The sequence below is a fragment of the Gymnoscopelus braueri genome (assembly GCF_963280865.1).
Source record: "Gymnoscopelus braueri genome assembly, chromosome: 3".
In the NCBI taxonomy this organism is placed as follows: Eukaryota; Metazoa; Chordata; class Actinopteri; order Myctophiformes; family Myctophidae; genus Gymnoscopelus; species Gymnoscopelus braueri.
The window spans coordinates 52223837-52247065 of record NC_137612.1 but is presented as its reverse complement, the minus strand read 5'-3'; the positions used below and the strand labels follow the sequence as shown (position 1 = coordinate 52247065).

The window sequence follows — 23229 nt, the reverse complement described above, 5'->3', positions numbered from 1 at the left end:
CACGCAGATGTCCAGTGGTGCAATGTAACTAAGTACATGTACTCAAGTACTGTTCTTAAGTACAATTTTGTGGTATTGTTACTTTATTGGAGTATTTCCAATTTTCAATACTTTTAGTTCTACTCCTCAACATCTCAGAGGCAAATATTGTACTTATACTCCATTACTATTATTTGACCACTTTAGTTACTAGTGTAGATTTAGATTACAAAACATACACACAACTTCAGCCATTAAAAACTTTAGCTATTTGAAAATAGCCGATCTACAAGCTCGCAACACGTCGCGACGAGCTTGTAGATCTGCTCTTTTTTTGTAAAATGGCACATTCTGCAAAATGACTACCGTACTTTTACTTTTGGTACTTTAAAGTTATACTAGGTAACTTTTTCCAGTTAAATTGTATATCTTTTGTGAGTGGCAAATGTTTCACAACGCCCACTACATGAATTTCACCCCCGAAAACCTTTTATTAATATATTTTCTATTGAAAGTGGACAGGGATGTGTTTTTCCCGCGAAAATGAAGTCATCTGGCCGGAAACGGGAACGGAAATGCACCGGTTTCCTGTTTGGCCAGGAACTACCGCACCGGTTTCTTGTTTGGCCAGGAACTACCGCACCGGTTTCCTGTTTGGCCAGGAACTACCGCGCGAATAACAAAAAGGAATCTCACGCTGTTTTTAAGACATCATAGGATTTGAAGATGGAAAAACAAAAGCAAAAGAAAACACAGCTCACGGTAACTAAAGCTCCACTGGCTAAGAGAAACGATCCGCAGATAGTATAAAACAGTTAAAAGAACGCTTTTTGAAACGCTTCCGTCTTCCAGTGAAAATGGAATTCTGGGTAATTACTTGTATATTTTGATGCCAATACTTTTGGGATGCAGGACTTTTACTTCTGTACTTATTTGAGTACTTCTTCCATCACTGCAGATGTCTTGGTGGCGGAGTTGGTGCCGATCAGTGATGGGGAATGAACCCTTCTGTTTAGCCGTGGGCCCCTAATGCCGAGTATGACAGGTTGTCATGGTGCATTTGAGAAGTGTCTGGGGGGGGGGGGGGGGGTTGCGCAGAGACAATACTCCAAGACAGGAATTAGCAGCGCTCAGATTCTCCGACATACGGTTCTGATCAAATCGAGACACATCTTGAATGCTGTGGCTGGCGCCAGTGGCTCAGGAGGATGGAGCGTTCAATTCCCTCTCCTCCTTGAGCCAGAACGTTGAACCCTTAACCAATTTCAACCTGGTGTTCCTGTTTTGAGCATGGCATTCTAGGCGAACATTTACAAAATAATCAAATATTTTCTAAATTTCCTACAACGTACGTGTTATGATGCGACGCATTGTAAGCTTGTAGATTGTTATCTGTCACACTATGAAGTATTATGGCTTTACTGTTTAGTATCAGAATCATCTTTATTGTCACATGACAGGTTTAAAACAGTGGGTGAAATTCTTCACGTGCAAGCTCCATCGTTGTGATTGTTTCCATAAAAGAGAAAGAAGAGAGAGAAGAGGGGAGGGCATAAAAAAGGGACAAAAACGTATATACATATTTACACATAACACAATTTAAGGCAGTGTTATTACATTTGTCCATTCTCTACATCAGCCACATTTAGCCAGTTTACATAAACACATTTTTTTCACAAACTTTCTTTATTTTGCATCAATAGGTTTTGTCTGTAGTCATCAAATGTTACAGAATGTACCGTTAAAAGTAGTTTCTAGTTTGAAATGCAGAACTATTTGTCCAGGTGTATTGATATGCTGGAGTATCAATGAATGGCTTGTGTTAGAGTAATACATACATTTTTTGATAAAATAAATGGCGTAGTGTTTTCAAAAGAGTTAACTATAACTATAGTGTAACTTTAAAGTCTGGTGTTTCTCCACACCACTTCAACATGAATGGCAGTGAATGTTTAAAAATGAAAGCTGAGGCGATCCATTACAATATACACTTTATACACGTATTTACGCACTAAATGCTTGGTGTGCGAATGGGAGAATTAAGTGTTGTAGGGCACCTTTAGAGAATGGTGCTACAGTGTGCACACTGTAAATGCAACAACCATTACCACAATAACATGAAGCTAAGTTCCCTTTTCAAGGTTTTATATGGCCTTCAACAATGCAATACAATACAATACAATATTGTCTCCTTGCGATAACATTACTAACCCTTTCAATCCGGGAACACACCTGTGTCATTTATTTTAGATTTCTTTGGCTATTCCAAAATAGCAGATCTACAAGCTCATAGCACGGCACTCGGTGCCGCGTTATGAGCTTGTATTATCCGATTTCTTTTTGAAAAATCATGAAAAATGTATACAAATCTTTGAATATATATATTTTCACTTAAATCTTTGCTTCTGCTGGGATTTTACAAATGTCTTCTAAATCCTAACAGTTTTGTTTTTTTTGAACGGATGTTGCTATAATATCAGTGGTTCTCAAACTTTTTCATGTCAAGGACCACCCAAAATGATACGTATTGGCCGTATTGACCCCCATCTCCAAATATTTTGTTCCAGGGACCCCCAGTTGTAACAGAGTTAAAACATTTTTACTTTGATAGATATATATATATATATATATATATATATATATATATATATATATATATATATATATATATATATATATATATATATATATATGTCACAGGTAGATTGGCATTCCAGGTAGATTGGAAGTGGAGCGCTTGTTTTTAGGCTCGGGGCGGGGCTGCGATGCGAGGACGACGACAACACAACATGAATATACATACTTACTGGCCTCAGTGGCGCACTTCGAAAATCATTGGACTCCCCATCCACTACCACTGGGAGTCTGGGTTTGACTCCCGCTCGGGACATTACTTTTTCAAACAACCGCGGACTATTTTTTTTCGCCGATAAAGTATAGTTTTGGACCATGACGGAGGCGCGCCGGCTCAGGAGACCTTGAGGCCAAGGAGTCGCGCCCGAGCGCCTCCAGGCGCGAGTGCCCGCGACGACCGGCCGATGGTCTCCTAGTCGACTAAGCGCCGTCCGAGTTATGTACCGATAGGCACAGAATAGTAAATGATGTTGTGGGGACTGCGTTTGCCCCGCTATGGTTTGCCCCAACTGCCACTCACTGCACTAACATAGCCCGCCAGCCCCGCCTCCTCAGTCTCGCCCCCTTGTTCGCGGGTGTGCGCGCGCGCGTGCATGTGCGCGTATGCGTGTGTGCGTGCTCGTTTGTGTGCGTGTGCATGCGTGCGTGTGTGGTGTGGGACTCATGTGTGGCTTGCATTGCCCTCTGGCGTTGGTTCTACAGAATTGCCTGGGGGGCGGACGGGCGGTGAAAACAAGCGCTTATTTTCCATTCTACCTGGAATGCCAATCTACCTGTAACATATTTATATATATATATACACACACACACACACAGTACACACACACACACATACATACATACATACACTCAGTGCCGCGCTATGAGCTTGTATATCTGCTATTTTTGAATAGCCAAAAAAAATCTTAAAATGACAGAGATTCGTTCCCGCCCGGTCTTAAAGGGTTAAGAGGCCAAGTATTCTGAAGAGGAGAACACTTGCTCCACTGAAGTGCTAGTTACTGTGCAGCATACAAGTCAGTCACGTTGCATCAGTGGAGTGGCCAACTGCCTCATCACCCACAGAACGCACCTTGAAGAACACAGGGAACACAATGGATTCTCACTTCATCATGTGTTATTTTAAACAACATGTCCATGTTGGTTACTGTTCCTTTCACTGCTTTCATGTCTGGGACATTGAATGAAATTCACGTTCCCTTAGTATAGGAGCTCTGAGATCGCCGTCTCTCGCATTGTTCTATATGGCTGCCGAGCACTGTATGTGGTCAGCAGCACAACCAACCTGCCTGAGGCGACGGTCAGCAGGATCATGTGATAGAAAACAATAGCTCTGCTCATTAAAAGACACCCTTATAGTACAAACGCACAGACAGACAGGGTTCAGGCACGGTTACATTACAGATTGGTAGCAATGGTAGTCGTAGGGGTAATAATAGTCCGAACATAACAGGGCACTAGTACGATAATGCCAAGGTAACAGCTCAGTAATAACTAGAAATGTGTGCTCACAACGCGTCACTTTGCGACGCTTTGTGAGCTTGTAGCTATTTTCAAATAGCCAAAGTATATGTTTTGTTATAATCAAAATCTACAAAGTAACTATGTGACTAAAGTTTTCAAATAATTTGTAGAGGAGTAAAAGATCCAAATTTGTCTCTGAGATGTAGTGGAGCAGATATAAAATTATTGAAAATAGAAAATACTCAAAATACTATTTTTTTTTACTTAAGTACAGTAATTGAGTAAACGTGCTTAGTTACTATATCCACCACTGATGATTTGTGGCATGTTTAGCAAAAAGGGCACATTTTGGAAGCCAATCGTTAACATCTGTCAGAATTTGACAAATGTTACCGATACATATTCTCTCATCGCATGAGAGAATATGTACTGATTTGTGTGAGGTTTTGACAGAATCTGTAGCAGTAGCAAAAAGTGTGTTTTGAAAAAAACGCAAAACGGCGGTAAATCCTGTGAGGTGGAAATGGTCGTGGCATATACAGTATGGGGAGTTGCGTCATAATACAAAGAATCCAGGGGAATCCAACGTATGCAAAGAATCCAAAAATGTGCTTGTACTAGCTACGTTTCAAGAGTTACAGTTTAGCAGATTAGCTGCTAACAGACAGACAAGACTCACGGAGTGGAAAAGATAATCCCTGTTCCCGGCCGTTCCGGCCGGGCGGAGATAATAACAGGGTAATAGCAGGGTAACGCCATGGTAACAGCTCAGTAATAATAAAAGGGTAATAGCAGGGTAACGCAATGGTAACAACTCAGTAATAATAACAGGGTAATAGCAGGGTAACGCAATGGTAACAACTCAGTAATAATAACAGGGTAATAGCAGGGTAACGCCATGGTAACAGCTCAGTAATAATAACAGGGTAACGCCATGGTAACAGCTCAGTAATAATAACAGGGTAATAGCAGGGTAACGCAATGGTAACAACTCAGTAATAATAACAGGGTAATAGCAGGGTAACGCCATGGTAACAGCTCAGTAATAACAGGGTAATAGCAGGGTAACGCCATGGCAACAGCTCAGTAATAATAACAGGGTAATAGCAGGCCAGGGTAATGCCAATAGCTAACGGCTTGGAAATAACAGGCTTGACGGTACAATCTGAAACTTGAGCCTTTGTCTGCCAGGGAAGAAAATGACGCTCACCTGAATGTTCAGCCTACGCTAAGAGAAGTGGTCACCCAGGCCTCAACTACCCTCACAGTTCTACCATGAGTCGTGTTTTTTTGCAGCGTAGTACTTACCTTGACACCTCCAGTGTCTCAGTAACAACTCTGCCTTCGTGCAGATTGGAGAAAAAAAAAATAACCCTGCTCTATTGTTTTGTGTGGAAGAATATTTTTCAGGGGGTCTTTTTGTGCTTACATCTTGGAAAGGAAATAACTTTGTAACAAAAGTACTCATTGTTCACCCATGAATATTCACATATGTACACACACACACACACACACACACACACATGAACAAGAGTATAAAGAGTCAGATTACTCAGACATGAATCCACACGTGCGCACTTTTGTTCAGCATTTATTTTAATTGTGTTCATTACAAAAGCTTCGGTAATTAAAATTCAGAGGAAACCGAGGCAAATGATAATGTCTTCTGAATAGCTAATCAAAAGTTCACTTCAATTTCCCTACGGTGTATTAAAGTATATATAATATCTAAGTGTGTCGTCTCTGAGTGCGACAGAGATTAATGCAAAAATAATGTCTGTGACCTCGGGGCCAAGGATCTCGGTCTGAGTTCCACTGTAATTATACACGCCCCCATGAAACCTTTGAATACTCCATTATACTGTCATCACACAATGGTCGCTCTCATTCTCAGTATTAAAGCTACGTATTCATTATAAATGAGCTTGTTTTTCTTTTCAGTGGCGTGGGGGAAATGGGGCAGCGATTGATTGATTGATTGATTGATTGATTATGTATGCCTTTTATTTTCCCAATTCCTAGATGTAATTTATTTTCAACAGTGATGTTGTTGAATGTATTGTATTACTCGATGATACTGCAAATTAATTGAACTAATTTCGAGAATAAACACATCTGGGGGGCGTTCCACGATGCGGTGCGGGTCGTTCCACGATGCGGTGCGGGTCACATGCGCGCAATTTGTATTAATAATCAATTAAACTACTATAAAACGACAGTAACAACAACACACTATACCAGCCTCCAGTGGTGGAAAATAGCAGATCTACAAGCTCACAATGCCTTGCGCTTGTAGATCTGCTATTATCCCATGGTTACTGTATGTTTTATAATAATAATCTAAATCTACAAAGTAACTAAAGTTTTCAAATAATTGTAGTGGAGTAAAAGTACAATATTTGCCTCTGAGATATAGTTACTGGAGTAGTAAAAGTATTAGAAATTGGAAATACTCGAGAGTCAAGTGCAAATACCTACAAATTTTACTTCTTGAGTACATGTAGGTTAAAGACGTATGCCAAAATCCATTTGAAAAAATAGCTTTTCACTGTTCTCAGGTCAAATATTGATATGCGATTAAAATGTGATTAATTGCGATTAATTAATTACAAAGCCTCTAATTAATTAGATTTTTTGTTTTAATCGAGTCCCAGCCCTAGTCACAACGCCTCGCAGTGCGAGGCGTTGTGACTAGGGCTGGGACTCGATTAAAACTTGAGCTTGTAGATCTGCTATTTTTGGCTGAAGTTCTCCTCAGAAAAAGGGATGCTAGGGTTCAAGTGGTTAATGTAAAAAAAAAAATCATACCACACAAAGATTTGGCGGACCCCTTTAGTAACTCTGAGGACCCCCTAGGGGTCCCGGACCCCCTATTGAAGACCCCTGCTCTAAATGAACACCCGGAGAATAAGCATGAAAATGTAAACCCTAATTGCTTTTTTTACTCCTGCAGATGATCGATTTAAACGGCACAAGACAAGAAACAGACACTGACACTATGCAAGTCATTGGAAAAACATCATTGTGTGGTGATTAATTTAAAGTTAGTCCAGTTGAGCAGTGGGAGGCTGCTCTCAGGTAAAAAAAAAAACATTAGCTGCAGTATCCAGTATTCATTGAGCCCGCGGACAAGCGCTCACATTCTGACGCGGACATAGGACAGCGATCAATTCTGTTCCTCATCTGTCGAGGTGATTAAACATACCACTACCTGGCAGCAACTTGTCGTCTCCTTCAATCCATCACGGCGCTAGGCTCACGGCTGATCTGACGGATGCACATGTAAAAGGCCCTTCCTCTTCATGTTTTTCAATCTATTCCGAGCCCAATCTCCAGCCTCTTGTTTGTCCATCAAAGCTTAACCCATTAAGACCTAAATCCTAATATATATATTTCTTTTAAACATAAAAAATATTTAAAAAAAGAATTATATATATATATATATATATATATATATATATATATATATATATATATATATATATATATATATATATATATATATATATATATATATATATAATAAAACAAATATAAAAAATATTTTAATATTTTAATATTTTAATATTTTAAAAAATAAAACATCTCAAAATGTTGTTCCAGAGATCCCGAGAAGCTAAGATTTGAGTTACAAACGATCGCTTAAAAAATACGTATATATATTCAAAGATTTGCAAAAATCTACAAGCTCTACAAGCTCACAAAAATAGCAGATATACAAGCTCATAGCGCGGCTATGAGCTTGTATATCTGCTATTTTTGAATAGCCGAAAAGAAATCTTAAAAATGACACACAGCTGCGTTCCCGGTCTAAATGGATTAAAAGACTGAGCTTGCAACAGGCCTTCCATCTCTAAATCAAAAAGAACGTTTCGTCTTGTGAAAGCAGAAGTTGTCGCTTTTCATGACAGTGATCATTCCATGGCCATCCGTCATCCCTTTGCCTTGACGGGATGTAGTAACTTCCTCTGAGCAGCTATGTGTGCTTTCATGTCAAGGACCCCCAAAATTATTTGTATTTGGCTGCCGACCTATTTCAAAATATTTTGTTCCAGGGACCCCCAGAAGCAACGATTCGAGTTAAAAATGGTAACTTAAAAAAATACATCTAAATATATTTTTAAAAATAGCAGATCTACAAGCTCATAGCGCGGCACAAAGTGACACGCTATGAGCTTGTACAGTATATCTGCTATTTTTGAATAGCCAACCAATGAGACAGACAGACAGACAGACATATATATACAGTATATATATATATATAACATAACACATAACACAGATACAGAGGCTAACAGGGGTGGAAGGGAGTATTTTTTTTGTCCCCGGGGAGGTGAAATTCATTTTAAAGCTTCACCCAGCTGATGGCAGCTCTGATGGCTTTGATGAGAACGGTGGGAGTGGGGGGGGGGGGGGGGCGGCACTAGGGTTAAGCGTCTTGCACGGAAACTTTGACACGTATGCTGGGTGAGCCAGAGGTCGTATCCGGCTACCATCGTGATTAACAGACGGTCTCTCCACCCACTCAGCTATGGGCCATATGCACTATATGCATCTTAAGCTATATGAGACACATGTCCAGCCCGCGCAGAGGGAACGGGGAGAAGAACCGCGATTTGCTGGCAGAGCCAACACACATTATACCCTCTGAGCTGATCATCAGAGAGCGAGAGAGAGAGAGAGGACTTTAGGTGAAACACACTGTCGGGGAATGTGTGGAGGTCAATGGGTCATCAGGGAGCGGAGAGGCATGGATCCCAGCCCAGGGATGGCTCTCCTCCAGTTGTTGGTCAAGGTCACGGCCATATGTCCTGGCCTGGGTACAAGCCTGGACATGTAGCAGCCAGTGTGTGTCCACATTAAGCCTGGCTCTGTCGCCTTCCCTTTCCCCCCATGGCTCTCTGACCGAACACCACGATTAATAGAGAGCTTCCCAAGCTCTGGTGGGCTGGGAGTGACTTCTGCTGTACGGTTTTAAAATGGCACATCAAGGCAAAGATTACATTATAACTATAGATGCTTACTGTTCCTGGAGAAACAGCGTGGGCTCAATCTCTTGACGTCTGACACAGGGCAGTGGTGGAAAAAGTATACTCACATTTATTACTTAAGTAAAAGCATCAATACTGTATTGTAGAAATACTCTGTTATAAGTAAAAGTTTGGAATTACAAATTTACTTGGGTAAAAGTACAAAAGTATTGGTATAAAAATGTACTTAAAGTACCAAAAGTAAAAGTACTAAAATGTTTGAAAATAGCATATATACAAGCTCACAACGCGTCGCATTGTGACGCGTTGTGAGCTTGTAGATCTTGAGCTGGTAGAGCTTGAGCTTGTAGCTATTTTCAAATAGCCTATGTATAAAATAGGGCTAAAGTGGTTAATGTATGTTTTATAATATAATAATTCATATCTGAAAAGTAACTAAAGTTTTCAGATAATTGTAGTGGAGTAAAAGTACAATATTTACCTCTGAGATGTAGTGGAGTAGAAGTATTGAAAATAGGAAACCCCCAGTAAAGTAAAAGTGCCTCAAAATTGTACTTCTATGCAGTACTTGAGTAAATGTACTTAGTTACTTTACACCACAGGGTGACTCTCCCAAGTTTGGTGTGTTGTCGTGGCAGACGTAACATCAAACATGACCTGGATGATAATAGCCTAAAATACTTTTCTTTAAAAGGCATAGCATGTAATGTTGGCCTGTGTTTACATAACAAATGTACATACCCATCTGTAAAAGTGGCCTCTCCAAACCATGAATGTAGCACTTACTAGCTTGAAAAAAATGCAAACGCACACTTACCATGCCGTACCTGAACGCAGCGTTCAAGAGAAATTGTCATTTCCAAACTCTACTGAACTTGAATGCAGCATATGTTGAAAGAATTGCATCTCCAGTATTGGCTTGAATCTTGATTATACTTAGTTGAGTGCGACCTCACGCACCGAAAATAGCCAATCTCATAGCCAATCTCATAGCCAATCTCATAGCCAATCTCATAGCCAATCTCAAGCTCACAACTGTGAGCTTGGAGATTTGCTATTTTTGGTATGTTTCACCAAAAGTGCCCTTTTGTAAATTTCAGCCCCTGCCCCTCTAACATTCTCTACACGTCCCTGGTGGTGTTTACCTGCAGAAACACACTGTCCTCTCGCTGTATTTTGGTGTTTCCACTGTTTGTTGTGGTAGATTGGGAATGTTTTTGGGCGTCTACCAAAACAAACAGCGAAAAAACACCAAAATACAGCGAGAGGGCAATGCTTTTCTGCAGGTAAACGCCTAGAAACTGCGGGTATAGAGGAAAATGGAGGGTAAAAAAAAAAGGTTATTGATTGTTTTGTTGCAGTATATAAACACAGTGCAAAGTTACATACTGTGCGTTTAAGTTAAATATTTAAGTACGTAAATATGAAAGTCCCCGGCGAGATGGAGACGAACATTCTGAAGTCCACCGAAGCTTCTAGGTTAAAGTATAATGGAGCTGTAAATAAATAAATAACTGACAATAACTAGTGCTCTCTCAAGAGATGGAGCCCATTGTTCATAACATATGCTTCTCGTAGTCAGAAGCGTTGATGTGAAACAATGACAAGGAATCAGGTTGTATAAATATATATATATATATATATATATATATATATATATATATATATATATATATATATATATATATATATATATATTATATATTATATATATTAGAGCCAGTGGTGTAAAGTACATAAAGTACATTTACTCAAGTACTGTACTTAAGTACACTTGTGAGGATTTTTTCGCTTTACTGGAGTATTTCCAATTTTCAGTACTTTTACTTCTACCCCACTACATCTCAGAGACAAATATTGTACTTTTACTCCACTACAATTATTTGAAAACTTTAGTTACTAGTTGGGCTACCTTGTAGATTTTGATTATTATCACAAAACATGCATTAACCACGACGCATTGTCAGCTTGTAGATCTGCTATTTTCAAATGGTAGATCTGCCATTTTCAAAAAGATTTGAAAACCGGAAAACTTAAATGAAATGGGACATTCTGCATAATGAGTATACTTTGTACTTTTGGTAGCCTACTTTAAGTACATTTTGATACCAATACTTTTGTACTTTCACTCAAGTCAATTTTGAATTCCGGACAGAGTATTTCTACATTGCAGTATTGACACTTTTACTTAAGAAAGAAATCAGAGTAATTTCTCCACCACTGTTTAGAGCAATGCTTTTAAGCTCTCGTTACATAAACCGGCTTTGCCACATGCCAGATACACTGCGAGAGGTAAAAAAGAAATCGGTGCGCCCGTGAAGTACGGGTAAATACAGCCATTTATATTTTGTGCAAAGCAGGCCTCATATTTCAACACCTCTCATTTTAATCTCAGCTGTCCCATTCTGGTTTCCCCTTCTCGTTCTCTCTTTCACCCTTCTCTCTTTTACCCTGTCTCTCATTTTTCCATTTCAAAAGGATTGATTTTTGCTTCACACCTATTACTATACCATTTTCAATTTCAAGTGGATTTCTGCATTCACACTGCTGAATATAAATCCTCCCCAGGTCTGGTGGGTGTAATCATAAAAAACTAATTTCCAGGTTCCTCTCACACTCTCAGACAGGGACAAGGGGGGGAAAGGAGGCCGTAAAACATCAGTGTCACATTTCTCAAAACGGCGGCATCACGGCCTATAACCCATTAACCCATTAAGACCGGGAACGCATACCGTGTCATTTTAGATGTCTTTGGGCTATTCAAAAATAGCAGATCTACAAGCTCATAGCGCGGCACCGAGTGCCGCGCTATGAGCTTGTAGATCTGCTATTTTTGAAAAATCATGAACATTTTTGCAAATCTTTGATTAATATATATTTTTTAACTCAAATCTTTGCTTCTGGGGGATTCAACAAATATACCCAAAAAAAAGTACAAAATGATATGCATTTGGCCACAGACCCCCATCTCAATGTTGTTCCAAGGACCCCCCCCCCCCAGAAGCAAAGATTTGAGTTAAACATGTTCGCTTCAAAAAATACATATTCAAAGATGTATTTAAAAAAAATTGCAGATATACAAGCTCATAGCGCGGCACCGAGTGCCGCGCTATGAGCTTGTCGATCTGCAATTTTTCTAATAGCCATACGGCTGAAGTGGTTTACATGGATGCCTTCCACGGTTTGAATGGGATATTCGGTTGAAGAACCTAACGTGACGTTCGCATAGCGTGGTATAACCACCCCCGGCCGAAAGCCACAACATTTCAAAACTGATTATGTAACAATAAAAGGTGGGATGTTTGATTCCTGCCAGCACACAACATTGCTATCATCGCTCTAACCCTAACCCCCGAAAAACCTCGCATGTTCATGTTCATCTCCTCCATAGGCTGGCAAGGCCGGGGGCGGGGAATATGTTTTCGCCCCCATGATTATGTCTCTGTGAGTCTGTTTGTATGTCTGTCTGTGAGCAGCAGTGGTGGAAAAAGTTAAGGTATCAATACTGCAATATAGAAATACTATGTTACAAGTAAAAAGTCCGGAATTCAAAATGTACTTAAAGTACCAAAAGTAAAAGTACTCATTATGCAGAATGTCCCATTTCAAGTTTTCAAATGAATAAAGATATTTTGAAAATAGCAGATCTACAAGCTCACAATGTGTCGCATCGCGACGCATTGTGAGCTTGTAGATCGGCTGTTTTCAAATGGCCGAAATGTATATAGGGCTGAAGTGGGTAATGTATGATTTGTAATAATAATCAAAATCTACAAAATAACTTAGTAACTAAAGTTTTCAAATAAACGTAGTGGAGTAAAAGTATAATCTGCGATGTAGTGGAGTAGAAGTGCAAGTATTGGAAATTGGAAATACTCAAGTAAAGTACAAATACCTAAATTTTACTTAAGTTTAAGTAAATGTACTTAGTTACTTTGCACCACTGATGAGCAGCAAGCCAATCTGTGTGAAACTTTGCAAGCAAGTAGGCCAAGGAGGTACCTCCAAGCCACATGTCTCATGTCGGCCTCATGGTGACACTTTAAAAGGCCATATCACCTTTTATATAATAATAATAATAACTAGAAAATGTGCTCCTCGGAGCACAAGTCTCCGCCAGCAGACCCGTGCTATTTTAATAGCACGGGTCGTCTTGGTAGAACGGGTCGTCTCGGTAGAATGCGCGTGGTTTTTGGTGTTCTGCAGGGGCGACTGAATATGTAGTGTCTGCATCTAAAAGATGTTCTTCTTGAAGCAATGTGTCATATGGGAGTCGTCGTAATTGACTGGTTTGTTCAAATGCTTGTCTGTCTTCTTCATCTTCATTGTCTTGAACAGTTTCAGCAGTTGATTGGTGTGTTTGATCTATGTCAGTTTTCTCTAGTGCTACATAATGTATTTGATCAAGGCGGCCAATTGTTACAGTATTAAGACTTCGGCCTTGTTGTGGGATCAATTCAACTCTATAGTCCTCTTCTGTGTTACTGTTGTAGATGAGTATGCTTTCTTAGCTTTGGCCTTCTGCGCCTTTGCTTGACCAATGTTAGGTGTTCTCAGAGGGACACACACACGCACGGACGGGTGATTTGGACTGGAAGGTACTGTTCCAATCAAGACTGATTGATCCTGTCTTACCTCACTTCAGAAAACGTAAACGGCTTTTTGAAGTGACACACCTATTTATAGGATTTTATTTCGTCATGCGTCCCTCTAGCCAATCAAAGGCATTGGTGTCAACATATTGACACGTGTCACGTGGAGCTTGACCAATGTTAGCTTGGCTAACAATGTTTGCTCACACACGGCGGGACGAAGCGAAAACATACTCTCCACCTACGGCGGAGACAATAATAATAATAATAGTGTTAGGAGGTTTTGTTCATCATTGATAAGAACAGCTGAATGGACCTCCAAGCTCACAATGAGGTTGGAGGTCAAAAGGGGGTGGAGCCTGGAGTCAGCTAAACCAGCTAACTCCACCCCCCCTTTGGTGGAGTTAACTGGTTTAGCAGAAAGTGTGAGGATCCAATGGAGTTAGCTGGTTCTGTCAGAAGCGCTATTTAATGTTTTTCATTGGTTCAATATTTTTTTTACAAACACACAGACGTAAAGGGTGTTCAATGGCACTGATTTATGGAAACAAATGCAAAAGCGTCAAAATGGAGTTAGCTGGTCAATGCCGGACAGCAACGATTTTAAGTTTACAGAGCAATAACGAACTAGATTTATCTCAAGGAGTTAAAAAGGCCATTCTGTAGAAATGGGTTTTTTAAGAGGGATTTAAAACTGGTTAATGATCCGGTTAACCCGAGTTCCTCTGGTAGGCCGTTTCAGAGTCTGGGGGCCTTTTTATGGCAAAGGCCCCATCTTCTTTGGTCACCAAACTAGCCTTATGAATCTCCAGTAGACCCTGACCAGATGATCTAAGGGTACGCACTGGCACATAGGGTTCTACCATATCACATATATAGCTAGGAGCTAGACCATTAAGAGCTTTAAAAGTTAGCAGTAGAATCTTTCAATCAATCCTGAAGGTCGACTGGCTGCCAGTGAAGTGCAGCTAAAACAGGAGTTATGTGCTCAAATCTCCTGGTACCAGTGAATGAGCCTAGCTGACGCATTTTGAACCAATTGCAGGCGATGTATATTAAGCCATTCAATCCGGGAACGCATCTCTGTCATTTTAGATGTCTTTGGGCTATTCAAAAATAGCGGATCTACCAGCTCATAGCGCGGCACCGAGTGCCGCGCTATGAGATTGTATACCTGCTATTTTTTTTAAATCGTGAAAATGTGTGCAAATCAAAAGTACCAAAAGTAAAAGTACTAAAATGTTTGAAAATAGCAGATCTACGAGCTCGTAGATCGGATATTTTCAAATAGCTTACTGTAGGTATAAAATAGGGCTAAAGAGGTTAATGTATGTTTTATAATGTAATAATTGATATCAGCAAAGTATAACTAGTAACTAAAGTTTTCAAATAATTGCGGTGGAGTAAAAGTACAATATTTGCCTCCGAGATGTAGTGGAGTAAAAGTAAAAGTATAGACAATTGGAAATACTCCAGTAAAGTAAGAGTACCTCAAAACATTGTACTTAAGTACAGTACTTGAATAAATGTACTTAGTTACTTTCCACCACTGCCGACAGCCACGATGGGCAAGCGGAGATGGGATGGATATTTACCCCGTGGCAGTAGAGCTGCGCGAGAGGGGATTGGTTTGCCGGTCATGCGGGGCAATTAGCATCCGTGGTAAACAGCCATAGGGGAGCCCGGGGGTCGAGGCTATAGGTAAAGGATCCACAGCAATCCATTTCTACTTCCTCAAAGCTCAGGGGAAGAGGAAATGTGGATTCTCTTTCAAGAAAAAAATAAATCCGGTTGTGTTTGGAGTTTTCAACAAAAAAAAACACCTATCCAACAACAAACCCTTTTATCCAAGAACAGAATTCATTCATTCAATGCAAAAAATATATATTGCAATGAATTATGAATTATATGTTGTAACCTCATAGTTGGTTATCACATAAGACATTTGATCCGTTTCCTCGTTTGACAAATTTGACAGATTATAATAAATGCGAGGTAATACTGTAGAACAAAAGAGAAACCAATCTCCTCGTTTTGGGATTCTCTTAACCCTTTAAGATTCTACAAAATGTCTTCTAAATCCCAACAATATTCTAAAAACGTATGTTTCTATATCAGTGGTGCTCAAACTTTTTCATGTCACCCCCAAAATAATATTTGGCCGCAGACCCCCATCTCAAAATATGTTGTTCCAGGGACTCCCCAGAAGCAAAGATTTGAGTTAAAAATGTTAGCTTAGAATATATATGTCACAGGCATTCCAGGGAAATTGGAAGGGGAGCGCTTGTTTTTTAGGCGCGGGGCGGGGCTGTGAGGCGGGGCTTTTCGAGACAGGGTTTTTTACGCGAGGCTCGCGAGGAGGAGGAGGAGGCGCGAGGCGGGGCTTTGATACGAGGCGGCGCGAGGAGGAGGAGGAGGAGGCGCGAAGCAGGGCTTTGATACGATGCGGCGCGAGGAGGAGGAGGCGGCGCGAGGCGGGGCTTTGATGCGAGGCCGACCTGGCTTTTGTTGTTCCCCCCCACATAGCAACCAGGAAGCTACGCTAGGGAACGCTGAACACGCGTTCACACGCACACGTGATAATAGTTATTGTCCATGACGGAGGCGCGCCGACTCAGCAGAGGTTGAGGCCGAGGAGACGCGCCCGAACGCCTCCAGGCGCGAGTGCCCGCGCCGACCGGCCGATGCTCTGCTAGTCGAATCAGCGCCGTCCTAGTTGTGAACCGATAGGGGGAGAATAGATCTTTTCATGGTTACAGTCTATGGTTACTATCCAGTGTCCACGACGACACACATGTGTGTGTGTGCATGTGTGCGCATGCACACACGCACACGCGTGCGCACACATGCGTGTGCATGCATGTGGATTCAGTGTGGATTCAGTGTGCATTCATTGCCCTCTAGCGTTGGTTCTACAGAATTGCCTGGGGGGGGGCGGTGAAAACAAGCGTTCCAATTTACCTGGAATGCCAATTTACCTGGAATGCCAATTTACCTGTAACATATATATATATATATATATATATATTCAAAGATTTACACACATTTTCTAAAATAGCAGATCTACAAGCTCGCTACGAGCTTGTATATCTGCTATTTTTGAATAGCCAAAGTGTCAAATAATGCTTTTTAGCTCAAATGTAAAAAAAAAAGACACAGATGCGTTCCAGGTCTTAATGGGTTAATGACTAACATACAATGTGTGTCTGTTCGATTAATAATAAAATGGTATTTACTGTAGAAATTGTCACTGGTGATGGTTTTGGTTGAGTTGTACGGTGTTTTTTTTTTGTTGTTATGCACACGCACGTTACACATGAACACACACATACAAAGCACCCGCACATATCGGCTATACAGAAACGGTTAGACGGAGGATGGGCAGACGAGAAGATGAGAACGAGTTTGTTTTTGTGGAATGGCTGAAGGAAGAATTTACTCAGCTCATTAATGGGAGGCAATTAGTTTTGATTAAAAAATGAGATTACTCCCCCTGCGATGCGATGCTGGCTCTATCAAAACAGAGTAATGATTAATCTCTGTTTGTACAATATTTGTTAAAAGCAACGTGCCGGGTTCTGAAACGGAAAAGATTGGCGGGTTTATTACAGTGACATGGCTGGGTGTCTATTATGCTGGCTGCACACTAGACGATTCTCAAATATGAAAAAAAAAATTAAATGCGGGAGACCACAGATAAAATGAGAGATTTAACAGATTTTTCGTAACAACACAAACACCAGACGACGCAGGACCGCGAACACTTGGCCATTTATACTAAACCATTTTAGAGTGGATTAGATCCAGGGACTTGAGATCTCACAGAGCTTTCATGATCAAACGTGACTTCAGAGCAAAACAAATAATATTCCTCTCGTCTACTGAAGTCAGATACTGTATATATAAGCCTATAATGAAAACAAAAGGCGCCAAATTTCACTCACCCAAACATCATGTTTGCAATCCTTCACTTCTACATTCATCATGCTGGAACACATTATGTCAACGCACAACTACGCTTTTATATTTCATAAGAAATATGTATCTCCATAGCGACGCCTCAGTTCACAGACAGAGAAGAAACAGCTCGGTTTCATTTAAAAAAACAAGGATTGCTTCGACTTGATTGATGTGGTTGATTTAGTTTTATTTGGATTTGATTCAGAAGAATCGAGGGGATTCATCTTAAGAGCATTTCACTTTAAAAACACCTCTGGTCATTTTGACGTCTACTTAGACTTTTGTGTAAACCCCAGACGCTTTTTGATTTGCTTGATTCAATATTTAGATATCTGATATTCATTTTATCAAATATCAGATATCAAAATATTGAATCATTGTTTTAAATGCATAAGGTGAATGATCATGTGAAAGATGGACTCTACCCGATCAGCTGACGTGTTTTAAGATAAACAAATTCCTGATAAGGAGGAAATAAGCTGACTTCGTCTCCCACGAGGAAAGCCAACATCTTAACCACAAAGCCAAAGGGATATCCCTATCGCTCGGGCGAGATATTAGACTTTGATGCCATCAGACTGAGGTAGTGAAACACTCTGTTACACTCACCCCCCTGTTGACCTCCTCCCATGGGGAAACCCGATCCGGGTCACGGCACCATTGTAACACCCGGGATTCGAACCCGGGTGTTAGGCGCGGAAAGCCAACATCTTAACCAATAAGCCAAAGGGATATCCCTATCGCACGGGTGAGATATTAGGCTTTCATGCCATCAGGCTGAGGTAGTGAACCACTTTGTTACACAGGGAATCATTTAGTGACGTATTTGATGCTTCCAGGTCAGCTCGCTCTCATCGGCTAATGCAGTCGGGGAGACTTCAATCCACACATCAATTTATGTCTAGGATGACGATTCTTTTCAACGCTCATGTCTGTATGTCTGTGCACGTTAACACCACATACAGTAGCTAGGTGGTGAGTCTGTGTCCAAACTAAGTACATGTACTCAAGTACTGTACTTAAGTACAACGTTGAGGTATTTTTTACTTTACTAGAGTATTTCCAATTGTCTATACTTTTACTCCGCTACATCTCAGAGGCAAATATTGTATTTTACTCCACTACAATTATTTGAAAACTTTAGTTACTTACTTTGCAGATATAAAACATTATAAAACATACATTAACCACTTTAGCCCTAGTTTATACTTAGACTATTTGAAAATAGCCGATCTACAAGCTCACAACGCGACGCGTTGTGAGCTTGTAGATCGGCTATTTTCAAACATTTTTGTACTTTTACTTTTGATACTTTAAGTATATTTTGATACCAATACTTTTGTACTTTTACACAAGTAAATTTTGAATTCCGGAACCTTTACTTGTAACAGAGTACTTCTAACATTGCAGTATTGATACTTTTACTTAAGCAAACAATTAGAGTACTTTTTCCACCACTGTTGTTGGTTTGTACAATATGTGCAGGCATCCTCGCCTTTGAGCGTGCGTGCGTGCGTTATGTAAGGTCAGGTAATCTATAACCTCCCCTCCATCTCTCCTCTCTCCCCACAGCGTCCATTGTGATTGGGAAGTGGTGGTGTGAGATGGAACCGTGTCTGGAGGGAGAGGAGTGTAAGACTCTGCCCGACAACTCCGGATGGATGTGCTCCTCTGGGAACAAGATCAAAACCACCAGGGTGAGAACTCAACATCCGCGCCACACACAAACACACCTTCGACGTGAGCACACATCTATGCACAGTATAGGCCTGACCTCGATTATTCGAATAGTCGTCTATTCAGTCGAGGGCTGTCTGAGTCGAATGCTTTTCTTTTTTTTTGTTTTTAACTATTCGACTTAGAGATTGAACTAGTTTGTTATATTAATTAACTAATAGTTTGCCAAAAATAGGACATACATCGTGATTTATTGGGAGAAACCAAGCAAGTATATGTTAAATCAGAGATTAAGCACCCGTACAGCCCAAATGGAATGTTCCTCTATTGCATAACATCTTTTTTGCATGATTCGACTGAGAGATTGGCAGTCGAATCAGACTGATTCCACTGCCAATCTCAGTCGAATCATTCCAAAAAAAATTAGTGCATTAGTCGACTATTAGCAACTATTGGCAAATCAGATTCGACTATAGAAATCCTTAGTCGGGGACAGGCCTAATGCACAGGGTTCGATTTCAAGGGGGGCGGGGAGGGAGGTTAATCCACGGCCCTGCTTTTGATATCCCCCCCCCCCTCTGGTCGTTGATTTTTATCGCCAGTGCAGGGTTCCGTTTTATCTCTTCTTCTGGTCAGACTGAAATAAATACATGCATTTCCTTTTGGGACTGTCTGATATGTTTTATGATATCATATTTATGTTTGATGATATCACAATTGTACTTTGATTTCAACTTGTATGTTGACCATATTAACTAATTCAGTGCCAAGTAAATAAAAAGATGTATTGCTCATCGTGACAGCGATTTTTCAAGTAGTCACAGAATATTTATCTCCAGTATGATCGATCCCCTGATGGTTGCTAATCACGTTCGCTTGTTAAACGCCGTTGAAAATAGCATGTCTCGACAGAAATACGTAGTAAAACACAGGAGCCGAGATACAGGATTTTTCCCAAATACTTTAACCAGCAAGTCAATGGAGCAGTAAATCTTCGGATAATGTATTAATTAAAAACACGTCAAACACGTCATTGGCACCGATTGAGTCAACGCTGGTGTCCTAAATTTTCAAAAATCGTCCTTTTTTATTGCAAAGATAGCAGATCTACAAGATTGCAATGCATCGTTAGCTTGTATATGTGCTACTATCGCTACCTGTTGTATGATGAAATGTATACAGTAGGGTTTGTGGTTAAGAAATTGCCTCCCCCCCTTTTTTTTCCTTACTTTAAATCGAACCCAGTGTATGCATGCACATACCTATACTAGACAAACACATGCAAGGCATATGCACGCACACATACACACACACACACACACAGACACACAAATGCACACCACCTTCACAGAGCGTGCACCTGAAGTAACAGGCAGGTTTCCCTGTGCTACGAATCAACCTCTCTTCTTTTACTTATAAGAGGAAGTCAGTGGCAGAGGAAGAAGCCACATTTTGCTGCTTTGATACGGACTGACTAATGGTTTAGCACAGCTCCCCTGCCTGCTGCACATTTAACCTGAGAGTCGTCGTCTGCCAGTCGAAATCAAAAAGCACGCACGCTTTAACACCTGTGTGTGAAAAAAAAAGGTTGCGCACAAAGCCCCGCGGTGTATAGAAGACACACGCGCAACATATGGGCTGCGCTCTCGTTAAGTGAGAGATGGATTCCCGTCCGCGCTTTGCGAGCGACCTTTCCGGAGCGCCCTCTAGAAAACAACGCAAATAAACCCAAGCGATAAACGCGGCCGGGTAGTCTCTGCTTGCCTCGGGTCACGATCCTCACAAAGATTAAGTTAACAACCGCATCGCTTCTTTTTTTTCCTCCCTCCCACCCTGTGAGGGAGACACTGAACGAGGGCCTATGCAAATCATGGAGGGAGTTAAGTCCCCGAAGTCAGCAGTCCAGCACTCCATGACAGGTTGATCACCCAATTTGTATTCATTCGATCGAGTCCCCCCCCCCCCACCTCACCCCCTTCACACTGCGACCGACGGTGCCCGGCCCCGCCCCCTCTCCGCACTCCGCACTCCGCCTGCATTCTCTCAGCGCTTGGTGGCCATGACTTTGAATAGAAGCAGAGACTAATGTGTCGGCAGGGGGAGAAAAAAAAAGAGAAGGGTGGTGGGGACGGCAGCCGGTGAAGGTTAGACCACATGGGGCTTCCCAAGGTTGTTCCGCCTGCTTATATAGATATAAAAGCCCATTCCCCCCGAATCCCACCACTACCTCACCCCAGGCTTTCAATTGTGGGGGGAAGAAGTTTGGCTGAAAGGTCTTCTTTATTTATTTATTTTTACCAGCCTGTCAAGGTAAGGCACATCACTCGCTTGACAAAGAATTGCATCTCTGATTCGACATGCATTCCTTTGCACAGTTGGAAAAAAATTCAGCTTAAAATGGCTAGATTGTATTGATATAAGCCCATTGATTTCCCTTATATTCTCCAGAGATGTACTACAGTAGTTTAGACAGCAGATACCAGAATAGAAAATGGAAAGAAATTAAGCCCTATAGCCCTAAAGTGGATTTTATCAGCACGCTAATAAAGGAGACAGCCAATAGGCATAGAGCTGCTTTTCTACACCGTAAAATCCCGAGTGTTCGTTTAACTCAAGAGTGTACAAATGGAACCAAGTGGACACTTAACCCATTAAGACCTGAAGCCGATTCTTACTTTATTTTTGAAAAACGTATGTTTCTATGTCAGTGGTTCTCAAACTTTTTCATGCCAAGGACCCCCAAAATTATATGTATTTGGCCACCGACCCCCATCTCAAAATATTTTGTTCCAGGGACCCCCCAGAAGCAAAGAATAGAGTTAAAAATGTTCGCTTTAAACAATATATATTCAAATATTTGCACAAATTTTCACGATTTTTCAAAAATATCAGATCTACAAGCTCGTAGTGCGGCACTCGGTGCCGCGCTATGAGCTTGTATATCTGCTATTTTTGAATAGCCCAAAGTGTAAAATAATGCTTTTTTAGCTCAAATGAAAAAGTGACATAGATGCGTTCCAGGTCTTAATGGGTGAAGAGGTCCAATTTGGTTCCATTTTCGTTCACTCTCAGGGGTTTACACGAAACACTCTCGATTTTACTGCGTACGACGTACCCAATATACACGTGTCCTTTTTTCTCTTGACCCCTCTCTCTTTGCAGAACACCCAGCCATACTCCCCCTTTTAGCTTCCGGAAGCAAAATGCAGAGGATGCGCTTCAACAGAAAATTGAGCTGCATTCTTGCTTCTGTAAAGGTTAGTCTTCTCTCTCTCTCTCAAGCCGTTCTTTGTTTTCTTTTCCTTTTTTTTTTCTCCCCCCCCCCCTCTCTTTTTCACGCCATTGTGTGTGTAGTGCACTTCAGTTGTTGAGCCGTAGGAATGAGAGCGACTCACGTTCTTCATTTAACCCAAATACTACTCCCAGCCAGAAAACCAAACAATCATGGTGGTGTGTTTACATGCTTGTTGTGCATGATTAGGCAGGCGTGACACAAATGCATAACAAAGTCGCCGCTGCCCTCACAAGGAAGGGGGAAAAAAAATTGCATTGCCGGCAACACAAGGGTTTTGACGCAATTCTGTGTAAAACGGAGTCGAGAAAATATGGTAGTCACTGTAGGCTATAGCAGTGGTGGAAAAAGTACTCAAATGTTTTACTTAAGTAAAAGTATCGATACTGCAATGTGGAAGTACAAGTAAAAGTCCGGAGTTCAAAGTTTACTTGAGTAAACGTACAAAAGTATTGGTGTACTTAAAGTACCAAAAGTAAAAGTATTAAAATGTTTGAAAATAGCAGATCTACAGGCTCACAACGCGTCACGATGCGACACGTTGTGAGCTTGTAGATCGGCTATTTTCAAATAGCCTCGGTATAAAATAGGGCTAAAGTGGTTAATGTGTGTTTTATAATGTAATCATTTATATCTGCAA

General features: G+C 40.9%; 1 protein-coding gene across 1 annotated transcript in view; it reads left to right on the top strand.

Moving 5' to 3' along the window:
* tafa1b (TAFA chemokine like family member 1b) overlaps positions 1-22486 on the top strand; it is a gene marked incomplete at both ends in the record, with an annotated part of 241217 nt that extends 218731 nt beyond the window's left edge. The window contains 2 exons of the mRNA XM_080424375.1: positions 19193-19317; positions 22460-22486. Coding sequence (XP_080280501.1) covers positions 19193-19317; positions 22460-22486 — 152 coding nt within the window. The remainder of the gene's footprint in view (positions 1-19192; positions 19318-22459) is intronic.
* Positions 22487-23229: the final 743 nt, after the last annotated feature.